The sequence below is a fragment of the Falco naumanni genome, chromosome 5 (assembly GCF_017639655.2).
Source record: "Falco naumanni isolate bFalNau1 chromosome 5, bFalNau1.pat, whole genome shotgun sequence".
Taxonomy (NCBI): Eukaryota; Metazoa; Chordata; class Aves; order Falconiformes; family Falconidae; genus Falco; species Falco naumanni.
Window position 1 is genome coordinate 25291266 of NC_054058.1, and position 19967 is coordinate 25311232.

The 19967-nt window shown below is 47.4% G+C and overlaps 1 protein-coding gene across 1 annotated transcript in view; it reads right to left on the reverse strand.

The window, feature by feature from the left end:
- Positions 1–12935: 12935 nt before the first annotated feature.
- The window catches only part of TMTC1 (transmembrane O-mannosyltransferase targeting cadherins 1), a 149171-nt gene continuing 142139 nt past the window's right edge, over positions 12936–19967 (reverse strand). The window contains 2 exon segments of the mRNA XM_040596045.1: positions 12936–18179; positions 18923–19000. Coding sequence (XP_040451979.1) covers positions 18039–18179; positions 18923–19000 — 219 coding nt within the window. The 3' untranslated portion in view covers positions 12936–18038.

Genomic DNA, 19967 nt, shown 5'->3' on the forward strand with positions numbered 1-19967 from the left:
TGGCCTTCCCTTCATCTTCTATGGGCATTTGATCTGCATGAATCCCAACACCGTTGCTTTGCAAAGGGTAATGCACCCACTTTGTAGCCACATGGCTTCTGCTCCTTGCAGTTACTGCTCGCAATTAAGAGGCACCTTCTTAGCTGCAGACAGTCCCCCTTTGAAAGCATAATCATTAAGGATCCTTAGCAAAACCATAATAGATTGGGTATTAGTTGATAACAACACCTCAACTTTGATGGCTATGACGGAAATAACGCCAGCTCTTTAATAACTTGTATTAGCCCTGTAATCATCTGTACAGAAAAATGCAAGTGGCTGGCAGGGAGTCGCTAGACCTGCGCCTAGCTATAAAAGGCACTCCTGACAACCCACTAGAACTGTGGTACTTAATATAGTGCCCCTCTTCCCATACATATTCAAAGTTGTATTTGATGAAGAAATAACCTCCAATCAATCCTGCAAGCCGTTTCAACACAAACAGCAGTTCAGATCTTGAGTTGGCAAGCACTCAAAGCAGGCTTTTATTAGAGCAGGGCTGGTATGCAGCACTCAAGGGACACCTCACTGAGCTGGAAGGGCTGCATTCAGCCAGAAAGAGGGCAGCTTGAGTAGCCTTCTGCTTTTCCTTTAGGGTATACAGGGGTCAGACCTGCTGTTGTAAACAGCGTCTCTGAAGTGGGCCTTACCAGTTTAAAAACTTTGGGTTTGCCATCTCAAATTAAAAGATAATATGCCTTGCTGCTCATGCAGCATCTGGAAATTAAACAGAACTGCTTTGGGTGGAGGGAAGCAGCAATAGCAGGGCAATTTGAATCCCTGTGGTGCTAAACAGGAGAGGAAAAAACCTTCCAGCACTCAGACCTACCTGGTGTCATGTGCTGGGCAATGAAGTCACAAATGCAGCCACCCAGGAGAAGATGCCTGGTGAGCCCTGGGCCCTGGCATTTCTGTTGAGGGTATCCCATCTTCTGGCACAATCAACCCCCAGGACACCACACTGGCCAGAGTCCAGGTGCTACCTGTCCTCAGACACACAACAGGACCTCCAGAGTCAACCTGTTCCAGCTCCACTGGGGAAGAAAGGTGACATTTATTCCTGTGCCAGCATCCCTGACCTTTGATGGGGCTGATGACCAGCCAGCTTTGCTGCAGAAGCCAACACAACCTCGCTTGCTTCTTTCCAGTCACAGGGGCCTGGCACCATCCCTGCTCATTCAGCTGTTCCTGTTTAATACAAAATACACCACTCTAAGCCCTGTTGTTTCACTCCCCCGATCTGACCTGCAACTTGGCAACCTGCCCTTACCTGTGCACAAACCCCTCTTTTCTTTCCATGAAGAATGAACACCAAAAGCCGTTTCACTAACACCAGCCACAGCACTGCTTTGAAAAACGTTCGCACAACGTATGACAGAGGGCAGGGAGCTCCCCAAGCTACTGCTTGGTTAAAAAAAATATTCATGCGAGTACATCCCAAGGAGACTAGTGACAGCCGGGTCAGCAGCCTTCCCTAGGGCAGGGCGAGGCTGCCCCGCTCACACTGTGAGGGCCAGCAGAGACGGGTTTGGCACCGAGCACACTCCTCTATTGCAGACCATTGCCCGGTGGGACTGCCCGAGTGGAGGGATCAGAAGGCTTGAGTGTGTGTAAGGGAGCATCAGGGGAGAGGCGGGAACTGTCTGCTTTCCAGCCTCCTCGTAGCGCTGCCTGTGCCAGGCTCCTTTGCCCATCGCCTGCAGTCCCACCACAGAAGGTCCCCCCTGGTTTCAGCAGAGGTGGTGGCACTTACAGGCAGAGATGGAGGTACTGCCATTAGCAACGCCCAGGGCAGCTCTAGGCAAGGGGGGTTCATGCTTCAGTCTCCTGCCCACGTCCTCCCTCCCACCCGTAAAAGATGACTCCAGCCTTCGTTATCCAGAAGCTGCTTGTAAAGCTTTTGCTCAGCAAAGCACCAGCAGCACTCTCAGTGCTGTTGCTTCCCTTTCTCCCCAGGAGAGAAGGAGGTTTTCAGTTGGACAGGACCAGCCTGCTGCCCAGCAGGAGCCAGGACCAACCTTGCACGCGTCCTCCCACCTTCAGGGAAGCCAGCAGGCAGCAGGAGGCCCCGCAGCAGTGGCAGGATGATGCTCCTCGGCAGCACGCTGCAGGTTGGGCTGTCCATGAGGGGCAACTCCACCTCCTGCGGCACAGGAGCCAGCACCCCAGCTGCTGTGGGAACAACCAGGCCATGTCCGGCATCTGCAAGACAGCTACCGTGCGGCTGGAGGCACACGTTAACAGCCCCATCGCCTGGGAGCTGCATCTGCCCCTTCCCCAACACCCCAGCAAGAACAGCTGGGGGGTCCCGCACCGACTGCCTGCCTGGGGTGATGTTTTGAAGCAGTTTGGGATCACCGACCAGAGGCACCCAGCCAGGCAGGCGAGGCATTAGTTTGCCCCTAGTCAGTGCCTCAAAACAGGGCTGGAGCAGGTCATTCCCCTCAAGGCTGGGCAACAGACATCGCTTTCTTCTCCCAGGCACCCTGCCACAGGGCTGGAGCCTTGCAGGGGCCAGGGCAAAGCCCCCAGCGAGCTGCTAGTGTGAGAGAGCAGCCCTGTCTGGGAGACAGCATGCTTTCTGCTGGGAGGGCTGCTGGGGAGCCGGGGACAGCAAGCCTCCTCTACTGTGGATGAGCCCCAAACCCACCAGGGATGTAAAAATAAAAAGCAACATACACAGACATTCCTGTCTCCTTTAAAATCTACCAAAACTCAAGCAAGTACTCTTCCTTTGAGGGAACAGTTTTCTGCTATCTAGAGGAGAGTCTAAAAAAGCATACATTTTTACATACAAGGGACCTATTGTCACTTTTGTAACACCTTATAAGAGGCTCCGGTAAGCACACATGAATACGCACAGCAGCACTACAACGTGCAACCTTCCGTAAAGTGCTCCAAGGTCCCACGCTGCCTGAACATGCTGATCTGCTCACCCCTAGAGGGGCTGGCCCTCTGGCAAGCAGAGGAGACCTGATGAGCGAAAGGGTACTTGAATTTTTCATCTGGCAGGAGTCACCTTCTTTTGCATTTCTATTCCTGAAATAAAGTGGCTCCCTTCCCTTATCCATCACCCTTTATTCCTGCAACTGTGACCAGAAGATCCTGCCATTTGACTCGCCCTCAGACACCTTGCCCCAGCGACTAGCCACACACACTGTCCCAGCCTGGAAGACTTCATCCCTGTGGGGAAGGCAGGTGGACCAAACCTCATCCCCTGCAGAGGAAAGGGTGCATGAATGAGTGCATGAACCCACCCTTCCAGGAACAAGTCTGATGTACAGGTACAAACAACACCCTTCAAGTCACACTGTTCCATTTCTCCCCTTCCCAAAACACCACAGTCATACGTGGGTGTTTATAAAATGAGAATATGAACTGAAGTTAGTCACATGTAATTGAATTTATACATGGCAAATTCAGAGACAGAGATCAGGAAGATTTTTCAGAGATCAGGAAGATTTTTAACTACCTTTAAATGTTAACTTAAGCAGGAGGATACTTGGGAAGGGGACAAAAGAAGAGGGGGAACAGCACGGCAGAGATGAGGAGACCAGGTTCTGTCTGTATCAGTCTCTTACAGTGTGGGAACAGGCCAGTGCTTGTGAGGAACTCTTTACATCGTTCTCCCCAAAGACCAGAGCTGATCGGATCAGGAGTTACACAGAACACGAATAACTCAAAAGATTCAGTTCAGTAGGTTTTCCTTGATACTGGGAGACAAAGATCACAGTTCTCCTTGGCTGTCCTGACAGGGCACTGGCCGTGCCAAGCCTTCAGAAGGGCTAAGCAGGGAGTCAGAAACCTTGGAGTTTCCTCAAGGGTTGTCCATACAGCTCAGATGCTGTTGAGCCCAGTTCATGCCTAGAGGCAGCCATCAAGAAGCCTTCTTCGTGGCACCTGCCAGTATGTCTGAGCCCTGAAAAGAACATTTGTTGGGTCTTATTTCCCTTATTCCTGCCATGATGGGCAAACCGTAATGCTACACCATCTGAGCCAGTGAGCTGAGACATGACAGGGACAGAAGGTTGCGTTATGTTGGCTGATCTGCCATCTGATGGCCACAGGCAGTCATGGCCAGTTGGCTGTAACGCATCATAGCTCTATACAGCTCTGGGAATTGCCTTTGAAAAGCCCAGGAAGCCAGAGACTTGTGCCACTTCCCTAACTCTGACACCCTAAAATTATCTTCAGAGGCTTCACCTTCACCTGCAGAGGTACTTGGAGTGAGCAGGTTTTAATCCAGCCTGTTTCTCAGCGGGCAGGACCCTTGCAGCCCACATAACTGACAGCCCGTGGGCATGGCCGAGAGGAAGCCGATGGCTTTCCAGCAGCTGGCTGAGGGCTAGCCTTGGCACCACGGGGCTGCAGGAAACCGCACTGGTACAGCTTGTACATGGGGAACGCAAGGGCACACAGGAATCTGGTGCGCAAAGAAAGCATGAGCATAGCCAGAGCACAGACCCTGATGGAGGGGTAAACTTCTGGGACAATTAATCAAAGCCTAGGACAAGAATTAACCCAACTGTGTTACTTTGATAAGAATTAAAGGCATAATTGAGAGGACATTTCTCTAGCATAGAGAGCACAGGAAGGGAAGGAAGAGGGGTGGTTTTTTCTGGACCAGCACATCAGATGAGAACTTTGCCCATGTAAAGCACCTTCTTGCAGCAGCAGCTCATCCCCTTGGGCTCCCACTTACTGGGCTGGGTGCTGCAGGTGCAGCAGGGTCACGTTGCAATCCGTGTAGGGCAGCCAGATGAACTGGGGTGGACGATGACATGTGAGACAGGGATGCTCTGCTCTGCTCCTGCCTCTCTACCCACTGGAGGTGATGCTCCCTCACTGCCACCACCAGGCTCTTCAGGAGTTTTCTGGTGGGAAAAAAAAATGGTCGTGAAAGAAGGGGCAGCCACCACAAAGCAAACCCTGACACTGAGTCTGCAACCCCACAACGTGCTCCTGCCCTGGGAACCAGGGCTGGCCTTCAGTAACAGGACTTTCAGCTGGGCTGATTTCACATTAGCAGCAGTGCAGAGGACTCCCTGATGTCCAGCTGGAAAAGCTGGACTGACTTTTAAAAGGATAAATAGGGGTTTTTTTTGTTTCATCTGCTATCCATCAAGCCACTGTTCATACCTGGGCAGCACACAGCTGCCAGGAGAAGTGCTGGCAGATTTCTTTGCAGCCAGCTTGGTACAGGGAAAAGGACAGTCTGTCACCTTGAGACTCACAGAACCCCTGTGCCATTTTTGGCCTTGAAACAGCAAGCTCAGCCCTTGTTACTTGCAGTCTGGGATCCTAAAAGGCACATGAGAAGCCTTAAAAGCAATGGGAACGGATTGCCAAGTAATTTCAGCCTCATAAATCCTCCTTTTTAATTCTGTTATCAGTGCATTTAAGGGATGAGCAGAGGCTTACATCTGAGAGCTTTATGATGATTTTAGGCAGCTACATGTAGTTTAAATTAACTCTAGACAAGCGTATGCCCATTATGGTTTTTCTGCATATTTTATAAGCAATATAACGTCACAGTTAAACTTAAAAGCAATCAGCTCCAGCAGAGTCAAAAAAACATTCAGTATTTCCTTTAGCAATTAAGTAGATAGCGACGTTATCAGATCAGTTACCCAATAAATAGATGGGCAGTAGATCCCATCTTTCGCAAACCAGATCTTTAGCAAAGGAGTTTACTGTCTTCTAGGGACCCAGCAAATGCTCTGGGGCGCAGGGAGGGACAGCTCTGCACTCTGTGGGAGACATGAATGGGGTTCATCAATCCACCTGGTACGGGGCACTGCAAGAGATGCCCACAAGAGCCACACAACTCGTCCGTGTTTTGGCTGTCAGTGCTTCCCATTACCAGCTCACACAGCACAGGGCACAACACAGCAGTGAGCTTGTCTCAAGATCTTTGCAATTAGGGCTGACTAAAGGTCTGCCTGAAGTATTACTGAACCTTGGCAAAACCCAGATCCGAAACAAACACCTTTTCAGACTCTGCTCATTTGAGAGTCCAAGAAACCCCAGTGTCAAACAAGAGCTTTGAAGCTGGTTTACCACTGATTTCTAGATTTTAATTTTTTTTAAACCCCTGCCCTCAACCTGTTCTCTAACCTCTATGGGATTGCAGCCCTTCTTGAGAGTCCAGCTGCTGTGAATTAGCACCAAGCTATTTCACCCAGGCAGCCTCTGGAGTGGCAGGTCTGGGCAGCCTGCTTTGGGAGGGCTGGTAGGCACACATGATTTCTTACAGCTGCCTGCCCTGAAGCGTGGCCCCAGGCATTTTGAATCAAGTTGGGGGGGTGGGGGGGTTAACCTGACTCTGCTTCAATCCTTTCTAGTAAATTAGGATTTTTAAACATTTTTCCCCCACTCAAGGAAATGCTTCCTCTAATTTTTTAATTACTTTCAGCCATAAGTAACAGACCCACTAATGGCACAGCTCAATGTTAATCCCAGGAGGCCGTTTACTGGAACTGGAAAGTGCCCGTATTTCCCAGAAATGCCTGACACACTGATTGTCTAGTAATGCAAATGATGCAGTAACGGGAACATAGCACTGGCAGCGTAACAGTGGAGAGTAAAAGCTCCACCTAGTTTTGCACAGAATAGAGAAACAACGAGATGCCTCATTATCAAGGTTAATCTTGCACAATGAAGTTTTTATACCACAGCAACTGTCTTGTTATTCAACATTAGTCCTCAAAAATTATGCTTAAGTTGAGCAAGAAACAGATGTCAAGCTGACTGGTCTGCAATTACATTATAATGGATTACAAAAGGGCTGTAAAGGGGCCACTTATATCATTGTCCCTGCCTATGAAGAGGTCTTCAGCATGGCCTGTGAAGCTAGTCTCGCATTAAAAGCACAGCAGCCAACGTGACTGCTAGAAGTTACGGGACAGCTGCCAAGGGCTGCTTTTACCAGGAAGCTGCAGTGCTGCTCCTTCTGCCTCAGAAATGCTTCTCTGGATGCTTGCTTAGGTGAGCAGGATCTTTTGAAGACAAAGCTCTTTAAAATTAATGATTTAGACATTTAGAAGAACCATGGTGGCATGGAGATTTCCCTGATGTCTGCCCCAGGGCTGCCCACGTCTCACAGAGCTCCTGAGTGCTGAACACATGAATATGGTGTGCAAACTCCCTGATGCCCCAGTGGTGAATGAGAGGAACGCGATCCTGGAGCATCCTAAACCAGATTGGACTGGACATCTCACTCTTTTTTTATCTTGCTGCTGCAAGAGCTTCCCCAGGTCTTGATGCTAGCCAGGGGTCCAGAGGATCCATCCCCCTGACCTGAGCACCCTACCCTCTCCCTGAACCAGCCCCCTCCTGTGACTTCCTGCTACAGACATTGTCAAACTGGTTCATGTGCAAGGAGTGGGTTTTGGGATGGGGGGGAGGTGGCAAATACTGTTTTGCCACAGGTGCCAGTGTTTGCTCTGGCAATGTGCAACCAAGCAGTATTTTTCTAAATAGAGCTGTGCCCTGCTCAGTTACTCATAAAGCATCATCCCACAATCATTGTTCCATATTTTTCCTTATATACACGCAAGCTGCTAGGCAAGATGCAGGGGACCAGGGAGGCATCCTCCTGATGCCACTGTATAGAAACTATTTGTGTCAAAGTATTTCTTAAGGGAAGGTTGCTGGCATTAAACAAAGCTGTGCATAAAGTCTGGGTCAAGCTGACCCACTCTTTCAAGTACTCACCATCTCAAGTCGTCAAAACTGATGAATGAAAGGACTTCTAATCAAGGGAGCCAGCCTTGGGAAACAAACAACAGATAATCATAAGACCGTTATGTAAGTTATGCAGAAAGTCTCCACGTGAAAAACTTCTGGCCACAAGAGGAGATAAGCTGATAAGGTGTTGCAATCCTCAGAAAATCAGTTGAAAGTAGGACAAAGGTAATTGTGGTAATGGGAGATCATGACCTCCAACTCAAATAGCCCACCAACAGAGGGCAAAACCCTGCTTCGGGAGCATACCTAGATAGTAAAAAAACTTCAGTAGCGCTATCTGAGGATGCGTACTAGTTTGCATTAGAAGAGAGAAACTTGTTTTCCCCATTACCAACTTTGTGGTATCCCTTCCTTCCCACCTCTGCAAACTCTTTCTGTACCATAAACCCAAGGAAACCCTCAGCAGGCGCATGCCACAAAAGCTCCACAGCTGCATTAGCTCACACCAGCCACAGATGTTGTCTTCACCATTAGTTCAACTCGTTCCCTTCCACTTTGGGAGAGAGGTCAGCCTGGGAAGCTGGGCAAGAGGGAATTTTACTCCAGCTTCCACTGGTGAGTGAGCAGCATTCTATGACTTGAGGATGAAAGCGGTGGCTCCTGCCACTCCTCCCCGTTGCCCAGGAGGAAGGGTCTGCCACTCAGACCCACTGGGGCTGCCCACCAGGCACCAGCTGTCTCCCACCAATGATCTGAGAGAAGAATCCCAGCTGCAGAGCTTCCTCGGGCTCTTCAGGTCAATGGGATGAATTCCACACTTCAGGCCTACACACATGATGGAAACAAGAGTGTTTTGAAGCGAGACGAGGCCCCACATGCTCAAATGCATTACCTCAAGCTCTTCTGGCAAGTAGGGAATTAATGGGGCAAATCCAGGTGTCACAGCTTTCCTGATTCCAGCCTGAGCTCCAAGCTGAAGGCAATTATATGGAGATAAATGAAAACACACTAAGAAGCTGATGTGTGTAAAGCTGAGGTCTCCTGTGAAGTACTTTCATGATGTGTGTGTAGTCATAAAAAAAAAAAAAAAGAAAGCAAATTTAGATTTCATCCAGTAGCCTAATTATTCTTAACTAAATGCACCTGGGACTTAGAAAATTCAGTAACAAGTGCAACAGGTTATAACGATGCCACCAGGCTTCATTCAAAGTTTGTTATTTCAAAGCTTCCATACCTTAAGTGCCCTGGGGCACTTAACCTGAGCAAGTAAAGTCATCGTGAAAGATGTTGTCTCTGAACTGAGCTGGCCCAGCACTCGGTCTTAGCTTTGGTCTGAAACACATGGCAAGCAGACAGAGCTCCCTCACAATGCTTTTGGCACCAATTGTGCCTTACAAATGCAGACAACGAGCACAGGGAAGGTTTGATTTAGGGGTGGCTACGTCTGGTTAAGTTGTAGATGCTTCATTGAACTGTGCAGTTTGAGATAAATTCGTGGCAACCCTGTTCATGTTGTCTAGGGAAAACCCCGCCAGTCCTCGGCCAGCACAGAGTGATGCACACACTGACAGGCCTGCTGGGTCCCATGCTGGGTGGAGGAGAAAGAGGTGTGCTGCTTCCCCCAGGCAGCTCCAGATCATGACCACCATAGTAAAGATACACAAGGGGAGCGATCTTAAATACCTGGGACACAAAGAAAAGGAACCAACTGCAACTTCTCATAGCAGAGCTCTGCTTCTCCAGGCTGGATGGTTGCGGAGAGGGGCAGCATCAGGGCTGGCATCTCAGCTGCTTTGCTGAGAAGAAGACAGCAGCTTCCACTCCTTTCAGCTGGCCCAAGTCTGCACCAGCTAAAAATCACTGTTAATCACTCCCATCCAATGTGTTTCTCATGTCAATAGGAGGGGTCCCCTGCCTCTTCCAAGCCAAAGCTGGGATAAAAGTTCAGTTCCCAGCCATACAAACATAAGCACTATAAAGCTCATGATTTAGGAAGTACTTGCACTGTCCTTGCCCTGGTGAGAGCCTGGAACAATTTACTGGAGTCACCAGGAGACCAAGTCTGGATCCAAAATGTTACCATTGCAACACCACCACTACACCCCTCTCTGACTTTGAGGCTTATGTCCTCTGTGTAGGCTTGAAGGTGATGCTACTTGCTTAAACTTCCCATCAAGCTGACAGGTATTAAAAAGCCCACCAACCTCTCATACCACCTTATCTGAGTGCCAGTGAACTGAGAAGCCCACATCTTTCTCCTCTACCTGGATGGCCAACCACCCCAAGACAAGTGGGGTAACAAGTGAAACTCATGCCACAAGGTTGTGGGGATCCTTGCACAATTCCTGCAGTTGTGCAAGGTCCCTGCACAACCCTCATCTGCCTGTAAAGGGGCTAACAGCTACCTGTTGCTCTGTTCAGACCACCCTCTCCCCCTCCCGCCTTTTCATAGCATTTTATCGTATTCCCAGAGAACTCTCTGGCCTTAAAGGATTTGACTACTGCAAAAAGCTCAGGCACAAAAATCAGGCACAATTTTCCAAGCCACTGACCTGGACCAAGCTCTCCCTAGCCCTTGCTGCTGACTAGCTTTTCCAACAAGAGACTGTGGTGATTATTGCTATAGCAGCAAGTCTACTAGTGAAGTAGAAAATAAATAGACTTTGTCAGGAAGGTAAATGATAGAGAAAACACCACTCCCTTAGCTGGGGAGAGAAATAACATTGGCAACAGCAGAAGATCTAGCATCATACTGGAGTAGGGTGGGAGGGAGAGCAGTTAGGTGGTTATTTCATCTCTTGCCCCAGGCGGGAAGATCTTTTTATAATTTGTTTCATTACTAGGAGCAAGTCACTATGAAGATCACCATGCTACTGCCCAACTTGACCCCCTTTGCAGCCTAACCTGTGCTTACTTCCCTCTCTTACCTAAAGCATCCCTAGGAAGGAAGCTTTCATATGGAAGCAAGCCAGACAGGGAGTTGTAAATAACATTAGCCACTGCAGGAGAATGTGCAAGAAGGCTTTGAGAACATGCTGCCATTCATTGCTCTCCTAGACGCTTCTCTGACCTGGATGCCCCAGGGTCATCAGTTAGAAAGCTCAATGGGACCAAATTATTTCTCTTTGCTGCACAGCCAAGGGACCACACAGCAGGTGAGCAGCCTGCATGGGGAATGGCTCGCCACAGCAGCCAAGAGGCGGGCTGTGGTGAGCAGCACCTAGATGGAGAGGGTAAGAAGGGCTTGTGGTCCCAGCAAAGCTACAGCAAGGGCAGCCCAAAATCACTCATGAGGGGCAAGCACACCAAGCCCTGGCACCATTTATGAAACTGACTGCTTATATTCACTGCTTTGGTAGCTTAAAAGAGCAGATAACACCAGCATGAACTGCTGTAGCCCCTACGCTGGGGAGATGTAGAAGATGTACAAGACTCACCACATGGAGCAAGGAGGGACAGAAGCAGCAAGAGTAGCCTAGCTCCCACCACAGCCCAGGGAAGGTACGCGGTGCTGGAGCCCAGGCTATGCTCTGCTACACACAGGGAAAAACATCCACCTCCCCCCAGCCGACAGATCCCTTTAACTGATGAGAGGTCAATCGGTTTTGGCAGGTGAGGTTGCAGAGCTGAAACTCAGGAGGGTTTGGAGGCTCTCCAGGAGGTCACCAGCTCCCTGGGCTCTCCTATTTGTAGTTTGCTGCCCACTCCCCATGGGGACTGTGGCAGGATCTAATGTCCCCCCTCGCTATTGCCACCAGACCTGAGCTGCATCTCATTGCTTTTGCAGAGGAGGGTTAGCGCAGGTAATGGTAAGTCCAGCCAAGTTCCTTGCTCTGTGGTCTCTCCTCGCCCAGGCTGGCCAGAGGGGCGTGTTTATAAGGTATGGTGGTGTCTTTGCTTCTTCCTTCCCAGAGGACACCAAAAGAGTTGGACACCTCCAGCAGCATTTCATTTGTGAAGCAATACACAGGTTTACAGAGAAGCTTAAGTAGCTGCTGTGAGGATGAAAATTATTTGACCTTTTCCACAGGGAGGGCCGCTATCCAAATACTACAGGAGCAACCAAAAGCATGGAGCTGCCTTTTGGTTTTGGGGCAGAAACTGCAGAGCCCCCAGGTGCTGCGGTGCTTCCAGACACACAGGGCCCTGGTGTCACCCACAGCAGAGCAGCCACCTCCATCCCATCTCGGGAGCTGCTGAGCAGCTGGGGGGTGCACGCCCTGGCGGAGGTGAGGGCAGCCCAGCTGTCCCTGCTTGCCAGGCCGCGGCCCATCCCCGGGGGCACTGCCTGCCCTGTTGGCCAGCTGGCAGCAGGAGACCCTCTCTCCCGTGGTAACAATGCCAAAGGCCAACTGGATCTGCAGGCAGCGGAGGTAGGCAGGACCGCCGAGCTCTGTTCCTTGTTCTGCTCGAAGGGCAAAACTGCACGCTGCTGCGTGGGGCAGGATCCAGGCTGTGGCCTGGGCATACATCTGATTTCTCCATCAGCACAAATGAGGATGTGGGCAGGTGGGTGTTGGGTAGCAAGCTCCATTAAGAAACCCTGTTTCTGCTGGGATCTGAGAGAACTTCAGGCTGTATGGACTGACTTCAAAGGCAGCATGCGATGTCCCTTCGTGCTGCAGAGGGGTTTGCACACACCAAGGTGACAGGAAACACTATGGCTTGTGTTCAGGGCTTTTGGTTCTCTTTCAGGTCCATTTTCAGTGGAGGTGTTCATCGCCATCACAATCCTCCGAGCAAACTCAAGCCCTGGAAGCATGCAGGAGCATCTGGGAATGTCAGCCAGGAAGAAGGGAATTAGAAAAAAATGAGTTTCTTTTTAATTTCTGCTCTTTCTTTTTCTACTCTGCAGACTTGTTTGACACATTAATGACAGATGTATAAAGCCTGACATGAACAGCTTATGTCAGTATAACATTTTCAGTCACCAAGACCGTGTAAGCACCAGCCGTCATCCTTTCTCATGCTCAGGCTCCAAAAAATGCCTGCTCCCGTATTTTTATATGGCCAGACTTAAATACATGTGCTGCATAGTTGCTCCTACATGAACTGTAACTGGGACTCCTTGGGCAGTGAAATGTAATTCAAGCGGAGTAAGAAACTTTGGCCCTTCCACCTCCAGAACAACTTGTTCATGGTTGGTCCTAAGGAACAGGCTGACCCCATAGCCAAGAGAATAAAACCAGACATGGCACTTTCTTTTCTTACTTTTTATATAAAATAGACATTTACATACATTTTCTTTTGCAAAGACTTAGAGCATAACTCCTTTATGTGAAATCTAGCCATAAATCCCACAGTGAAAAAAGCAAAGACTTTGCAAATTCCTGTACCACTGACATACATCCAGCTGCTGCTAAGTATGAATTTATTTTTAGAAGACTTCTAATCTATGGGCTGTTTTCTTGAGTTTTTTTTAAAGATATGCACAACTGATTAAAAAGAAATTAGATACAGAAATAAGAGCCATATGAATAACAGGCAATGCAAACAACTCCCACATGAGAGGAACACACAGCGTGACATCCACTTCAGGCAGAGATTTCTACAGTAATACAGTTGTAGAAGCCATAACTTTTACAGAGGATACCACTGGGGGTATTTTCCAGAAGAAAACATTTTCACCAAGTCATTACAAACATGGCAATGAACTTTTGCACGAAATTATTGAGATTACCTGAAGCAACTTTGCCACATCGTAACACTAGTGAATGCCAAGCACTTTTTTTTCTTTTCCCCTTTTTTCCCTTTTTTTTTTTTTTTTTTTTTAATGCTGGTTTTAAATGTACATGAAAGCAAGATGGTGCATTTTGATGCTGCTGCAAGAGACTGAAAGTTGGAGAAAAAACCCTCTAAGGGCTAATTTTTTCCAAAGATTGTGCATAATTGCATATATATGAAAGATAGAAATTGAGCACTTGGGCAACTTAATCACATACAGACTGACGAGACTGAAGCATATACCAACTGTTTCACTGAGCTGGAGGAAAAGTGGGGCAAAGGATCATACAACTACATTCCAAATTGCTTAATTATTAAAATTAGAAATTATCTTCTTTCACCAAATATTGTATACCATAATTGGCTTGGTTTCTATAATTGTTAAGAAGCTTTCATAGTTTTTAGATAATTTTAGGGGTGTCCAGCTTCCCCTGCAAGTTAGGCTCTTTATTTTGGATTTTTTTGACTTAGACTTCTTCCACCTATGTGCATGCATGCACACATCCTCATCGAGATCTCTGGAATGAAGGCCATTTGCACTGCTGCATTCACTTGCTGTTTGGCCAAAACAAGTGGCCTGCACATCTGTAGGAACATCTAGTCCAAGCAGTCTATGAGAGAAAGAAAATGCCCCCCACTGCATCGTTTATCCTGGGGGATGGAAAAGGAGTGGAAGCAAAGAATGCTGTGCTTTAAATAAGCAATAAAACAAAACAAAATCCATCAGCTGAAAATATTATTCATGGGGAAAGGAAAAAGCAACACAATTATTAAGTTTTTCATTTAGGATTAAAATGCACAGTGAGTACACAAGAGTCCTGCCTAACCAGCTTTCCGTTAATTCTCCACTCTAATATTGGTGAGCACTGAGGTTTAGCCAATGCAACTTGCAGAGCGCGAACTTCCCCCTCCAGGTAGAGCTTCAGCCATTTATTAATTTGTAATCTCTGCTAACCATGCTGAGCGCCGGAGTTGACAAAAAACAATGTATTTATAACTCATTATTTTAGAAGCTGTGCAATGCTAGAGGAAGAGGACATTTCCTATGATTAATTAAGATAATATCCAGTTTATCACAAGGTAAGTTCCTTGATTTATCATCCACAATAGCATTCTGTTTTGGTGGAGGTAACTCATTTCATATCATACTCCATTCTTCTTCTTCGCCTGCAATAAACCTTTCATAAGATTAATGTCCTGAACAAACACAGCGTTTCAGCATGGACGCCAACGAGACAGGGAGTCAGCTCCAAACTTCACAAGGGTTTAACTGCTTTGGTAGCTTATGGTCTGAGTCATTCTCCAAATACGCTGCCAGTTTGCAGACCATCATCCTGCATAGATGGGGTATAAAGTGCTGGTTCAGGAAAGCGGGGTTTCATTACTGAGCTCTCCTCTCTCCGTAACTACCACAATTCTAGCTCCAAAATGTGGAGTCGGCCTTTCAGCATATAAACATAATCTGGTTCAACTGGGATTAAACTCCATGGATATGTTACCTGCCTAACTCAGGTAAGTGGATGAACGTAAGCCACGCCTTCCAACCAAACCCACAGGGAGGGTGGTCTCATTATTCTGCAAGTAAGACAGTGCTGCAAAAATGGTAATCCTTCTCCAGGATCTGGGAGGAGAGCACCCAAAGCTGTATTATACTTTTACATGTGCACTGGTTTTAGGAGGTCAAGATGGCTTTGATCAGGTTCTAGGACAAGAATGAGCCAATCATTTCTACCAGGTCTCTCCAAAAAGACAAACTAAGATTTAAGCTGAAGTTAAAACCACAGAACCAAGACTTCCCCTTCACAAAGCATTGCTATAAAAAATACAAGTTACTTTATATTTGAAAAAATATGTTTCACTGGCCACAATTTAAAGCCACACTGTTGTGGGGCCTGTAGAATATATAGTATTTATTTAATATATCTTTATGAGGCAAACTTCATAGCTGATACACATTTTTAAATAAGACATACCTCCCCCCACCCCTATCCCCCATGCCTCGGCGAGCTGTTGGAGCACTCTGGAGCTGCCTCCTCTGCAGGGGGCTTTGTGCTGTTGGGGCTGCACCAAACAGCCCTCTGCCAGCCCCCAAAGCCACCGCCACAGGGTGGTACCACGGGCAGCCAGCCAGCTTGGCACACAGGGCTTCGGTGAAGCTGCCCCACAGACAGGCTCACCCTGGGGAGAGGCGGAGGTTTATGGTCCAGGTACCTCTGAACACCCCAGTAATGAACCACCTACGACTCTGCAATGCACGGTGGGCAAAAGACTGCTCTCAAAGGCGTTTAAGCTTCAGTTTCCCCATCCGATGGGACGCTGCTGGCGTGACCCCATCTCCTCCTGGCCATCCTGGCAGTGCCAGGGCTGTGCAAAGCTACTCCATACGTGGCATCCAGCAGAGCACCCGCACTGGGGACCTGCAGAAATGTCAGGTTGGCAAGTCCACAGCCATAAAAGTCATGTGAAAAGACAAAGAGTTGCTGGTCCAGCCCCAGGACCTCACACCTGCCGTTGGCCCTGGAAAGCAGAGTGCTTTGGGCTGAGAGGAGAAAAGAAAATACACCAGCAAAAGACTTGCTTATTTTGGTCCCAGCTGCTGCCTTGGGAAACTGGTTCAAAGGGAGAGAGCCCAGAAACATATGTCACCACCTTCTCCCTGCAATGGTCTCTCCCTCCCAGCTGTAGGCACTGGCTGGACTCCTTGACCACTACCTCTCAAGTCCAGTCTCGTCTTGGTGGGCACACAGCCATGGCTCTAGCAGGTCCACAAGCCCTGGCAGGGCAGACATCTGTCCCAGTCTGGACACTCTCTGAGCTCCAAATGCAGTTGGAGTCATGTTAATAATTTGTCAGTAATTTGACCACCAGTAGTGGCTAGACACCGAGCTTTTTAAATGGAGCCAGTGGAGCCACCAGAAATCTGGAGCTTGCTGAGGTGCCATGGCCAGCACCAACTAAACCTGCGTGCCACATGGGTCACTGCCACAGAGGCTTTTCCTGACAGATGTGTACCAAGGCATCACCTACCTAACCGGAACTATCCTTTACTAATAATGCCAAACCCTGGGCTGCTCTTCTGCAGGAACTGGTCACAGCCTAGCTGAAATATAACAACTTTTACAGCAGTTTCTCGCTGCAAGAGGAACAAACTGATGACCTACCCTGATGTCCAAACCCAAAGGCAGTGGCACCAAGCATGATCCCACTAACTCTGCGAACTGGTACAAACCCTGCTAGAAGCAGCAGAAGTGCTGGTATTGCAGTGACAGTATGGTCAAATGTGATCTGCAGCTACTTGCTTTAGAAACATCGTGAAAGGGAGTTATTCAGGCATGCCTCGGTGGTATTGCTTTTTTCTAACTTCATACAATACAAGTCACAATGCCCAGCCACGTGGCCAGCTGTGAAGGATACTGCCCAATTCATATAAAACAGAAAAAATATATTAATTATTTGATTACTATAAGTTAAATAAATAAAGCTCAAAAATAAAAGCCCTCATTCTGAAGAGAATTTGTTTTCCCTTTCCAGTATTTAAAATATAGATTTATGACTGATCAGCTATGGGTAATTTTCTATATCTTTTGGGGGAGGGGTGAGAACACTTTGACAAAGTGTTTTGTCAGTGTTATCACCATGATAAATGGGCTTTGTCCCTGCACACCCATAAAAAAGCCTCTTTAGTACCTTTCCAGCCTAGGAAATCTTCCCTAATCTCTCTGTGGCTTTACTTTGCCTCCTATATTGATCAGATTGGTTGGTTGTTTTTTTACTGGGGACTGGACAGGAGGACAAATAATCCTAGAGCTTCCTATTCCCTTTGGATGCTTCCATTGTTTTTCAGAATAATAATTATTTGGCCTGGAGGGAGAGAGCAAAGGGTAAAGCCATATGATATTTGACAGTACTGATGTCATGAACCTGAATTACTACAAAATTACTACCTTATGAGTAAAACATTCAGGTGAGATCTTCCCTCAAAGGATCATTTGTCCTACTTGTAGAATCATCCTCTAGGGTGATATTCAGATACCATTTTCCCTTTCTTTAGAATAATTTTCCAGTCACATTTAGAGCTGTAAAAGTGGCCACCACTTTCTCAGCATCAACCCCTTGAAACCTTTTCATGTGACTGTTATGACCATCTTTCCTGGCTCAGAAGGACCTGGCAGCACTTGCAATGAAGCCCATCAGTGGTACTTTACATGGACGAGGTGACACTGTGTCAAGCAACAGGAGGTGCTATTTCACCCCTGCTGCAATGGATGAGCACTTTGTCTTCATTGTTTCCCCAGTGATAACCAAGATATCGAAGGTACAAGTCCCACTCACACTCCTGGTGTGATTAAAATGGGTTCAACCTAAACATAAATCTTGATTAAAGGAAGGTTTTCATTCATTCCCCAGCATGTCCCACAGGAGTCAAGTGTCTCCTGTAACTTTGGTCAAAGACAAGCATGCATTCAAAATTTGCCTTCCATAATTCTGAGTCCTATCAAAGTTCCTTCAGCATCACTTCAAGCAATAGGCTTTCACCATACTCTTCTCCAAGGGCCATAGGGTTTCTTTTCACTGGTGACTGAACGCTATGTTTGGTCTTTCTCCTGGACTTCCTGAAACCGTTTCTCCAAGCGATCCAGTTTGGCCAGATTCTCCTTCAACAACTTGCTGTTTGGAACCAGCTGTAAGGCTTTCTCATAGTAGCCACGGGCAGTGACGTAGCTCCCCTACAAAGAAAATGAGTGACAGATCTCATCTGCATTCCCTGACATAAAAAGTTCATTCCCTGGGAATGGCAAAGACCATAAAACAAAGGAAAAAGAGTTTATCAAACTTAATACTGTTAGATAACAGGAATACTTCTACATTATGAAATGGATCACCAGGTGCCATTAGCCTAAATTTGAGCAAACTCACATGGCAAGAAGTAGATTTTAATTTTTCCATTATGTTGTACCAAAAGAGTTAAATTTTACTCAGTGGTAGGACAGCTTGAGAATATCACACAACGTGACTCCTTAAGACCCAAATCATAATGATATGCTAAAGTATTCAAACAGATAAGCAACCACAGGGCGGGCTGTCTATTTTTGTAATTTCATGCCAGTATTCTGCATTAGACATCTTTATTAAATTAATTAGGTAGAGAGGAATCTTAGAAGGTGACTCACAGTGATATTTTTCTAAAGTAGGTCAGCAATTGAAGCAAGAAAACTTTATAGAGATGGGAGGTTGCTCCTCGAAGCCTGCCCTCTTAAAATACAAGCTTTATATTACAGGATACATATTCCCATGCAACCTGGTTGGGAAAATCTAGTTGGGGTGGACTGACTTTCCTCCTTTTTAGATAAATTATGTCAGGGACACTCATTGTGTACGAACATGCAGCTCTTGGCAGTCTGAAACAAATTTAGCTTTCTGTCCTGAGTCTCTGCACTTGACAGCTTAAGGGAAAGCGAAACTCTCATACCTTGATGTGCTCAATGCCTCCCATATTCATCCAGGCCTGAGCTTGGTCCGGGTTGAGCTCCACCGCCCGTTTATAGCTCTACATAAATATAAAATGGTTTTAGGTTATGAGGCTGACCCTTCAAAAAAAAACAGTGGTGGAGGGGAAAGGGAAACAAAGTTTTCACTCCTGAATACATTTAAAATAGAATTTCAAATCCTTCTCGTATGCAATGCATAAGCTGAAATTCAGTTTCTTTACAGCAGAGGCAATGTAATATACTGCTTCACCGCTGAGCTCATCTCACAGGTTTTCCCTGCCCACTGCACCCTATGAAGGGCCACACCAACCCCTGTGACCTCTCCCTGCCACCCTGCACCACTGGGGTCTCCTGCATGTCAGGGGCATTTCCTCGGGCAGGTGCTTGCCAACCACAAGTCGTGTATGGGCTGTGATACTATTTATCTACAAGGCTGCAATATGGAGCTGGCAGCAGACCACGGTACAGCCACTTGCGTGGAGGTTTCACAGGGACCCGAGGGCAGTGCTATCCCTCCCCGCTGCTTCTGCCACTGTGCATGGGAGAAGCAGCAACAAGAACTCTGTCAAACAGTACCATTTTTTATGGTGTCACCACAGGAAAGGATTCAAATTGGGATTAGACATCTCTAGGGATACTGAGAATATTCACAACTGTCCCAATACTACTCTGTGTTATTATTTAATGCTAACAATTTCTGAGCTATCAAGTCTCCTGCTCCACAGGATAAGTCAACGTCTCAGCCATTAGGTAATGAGGTGAGGTATAACAACAAGGTGGGCTCTTACAGGTCCCCAAGCTTCCAGCTGAGCTACCTGGAGTTGGCCATCACCAGCAAGAGGGGCTGGGGCTGGATGGAACAAGGGTCTGGTCAATGAGAAAATGCCTAGGCTTCTCCAAAACCCCACCTCAACTCGTACTTAAGCTCTCAGAGCAGGGAGCTGTATTTCCACACAGGAATGAGGAAAGAAGTTGCAGCGAAGTCTGGCAAAGTTAAAGCTTTAGCTGCCCCACAGCTTTAGCTAT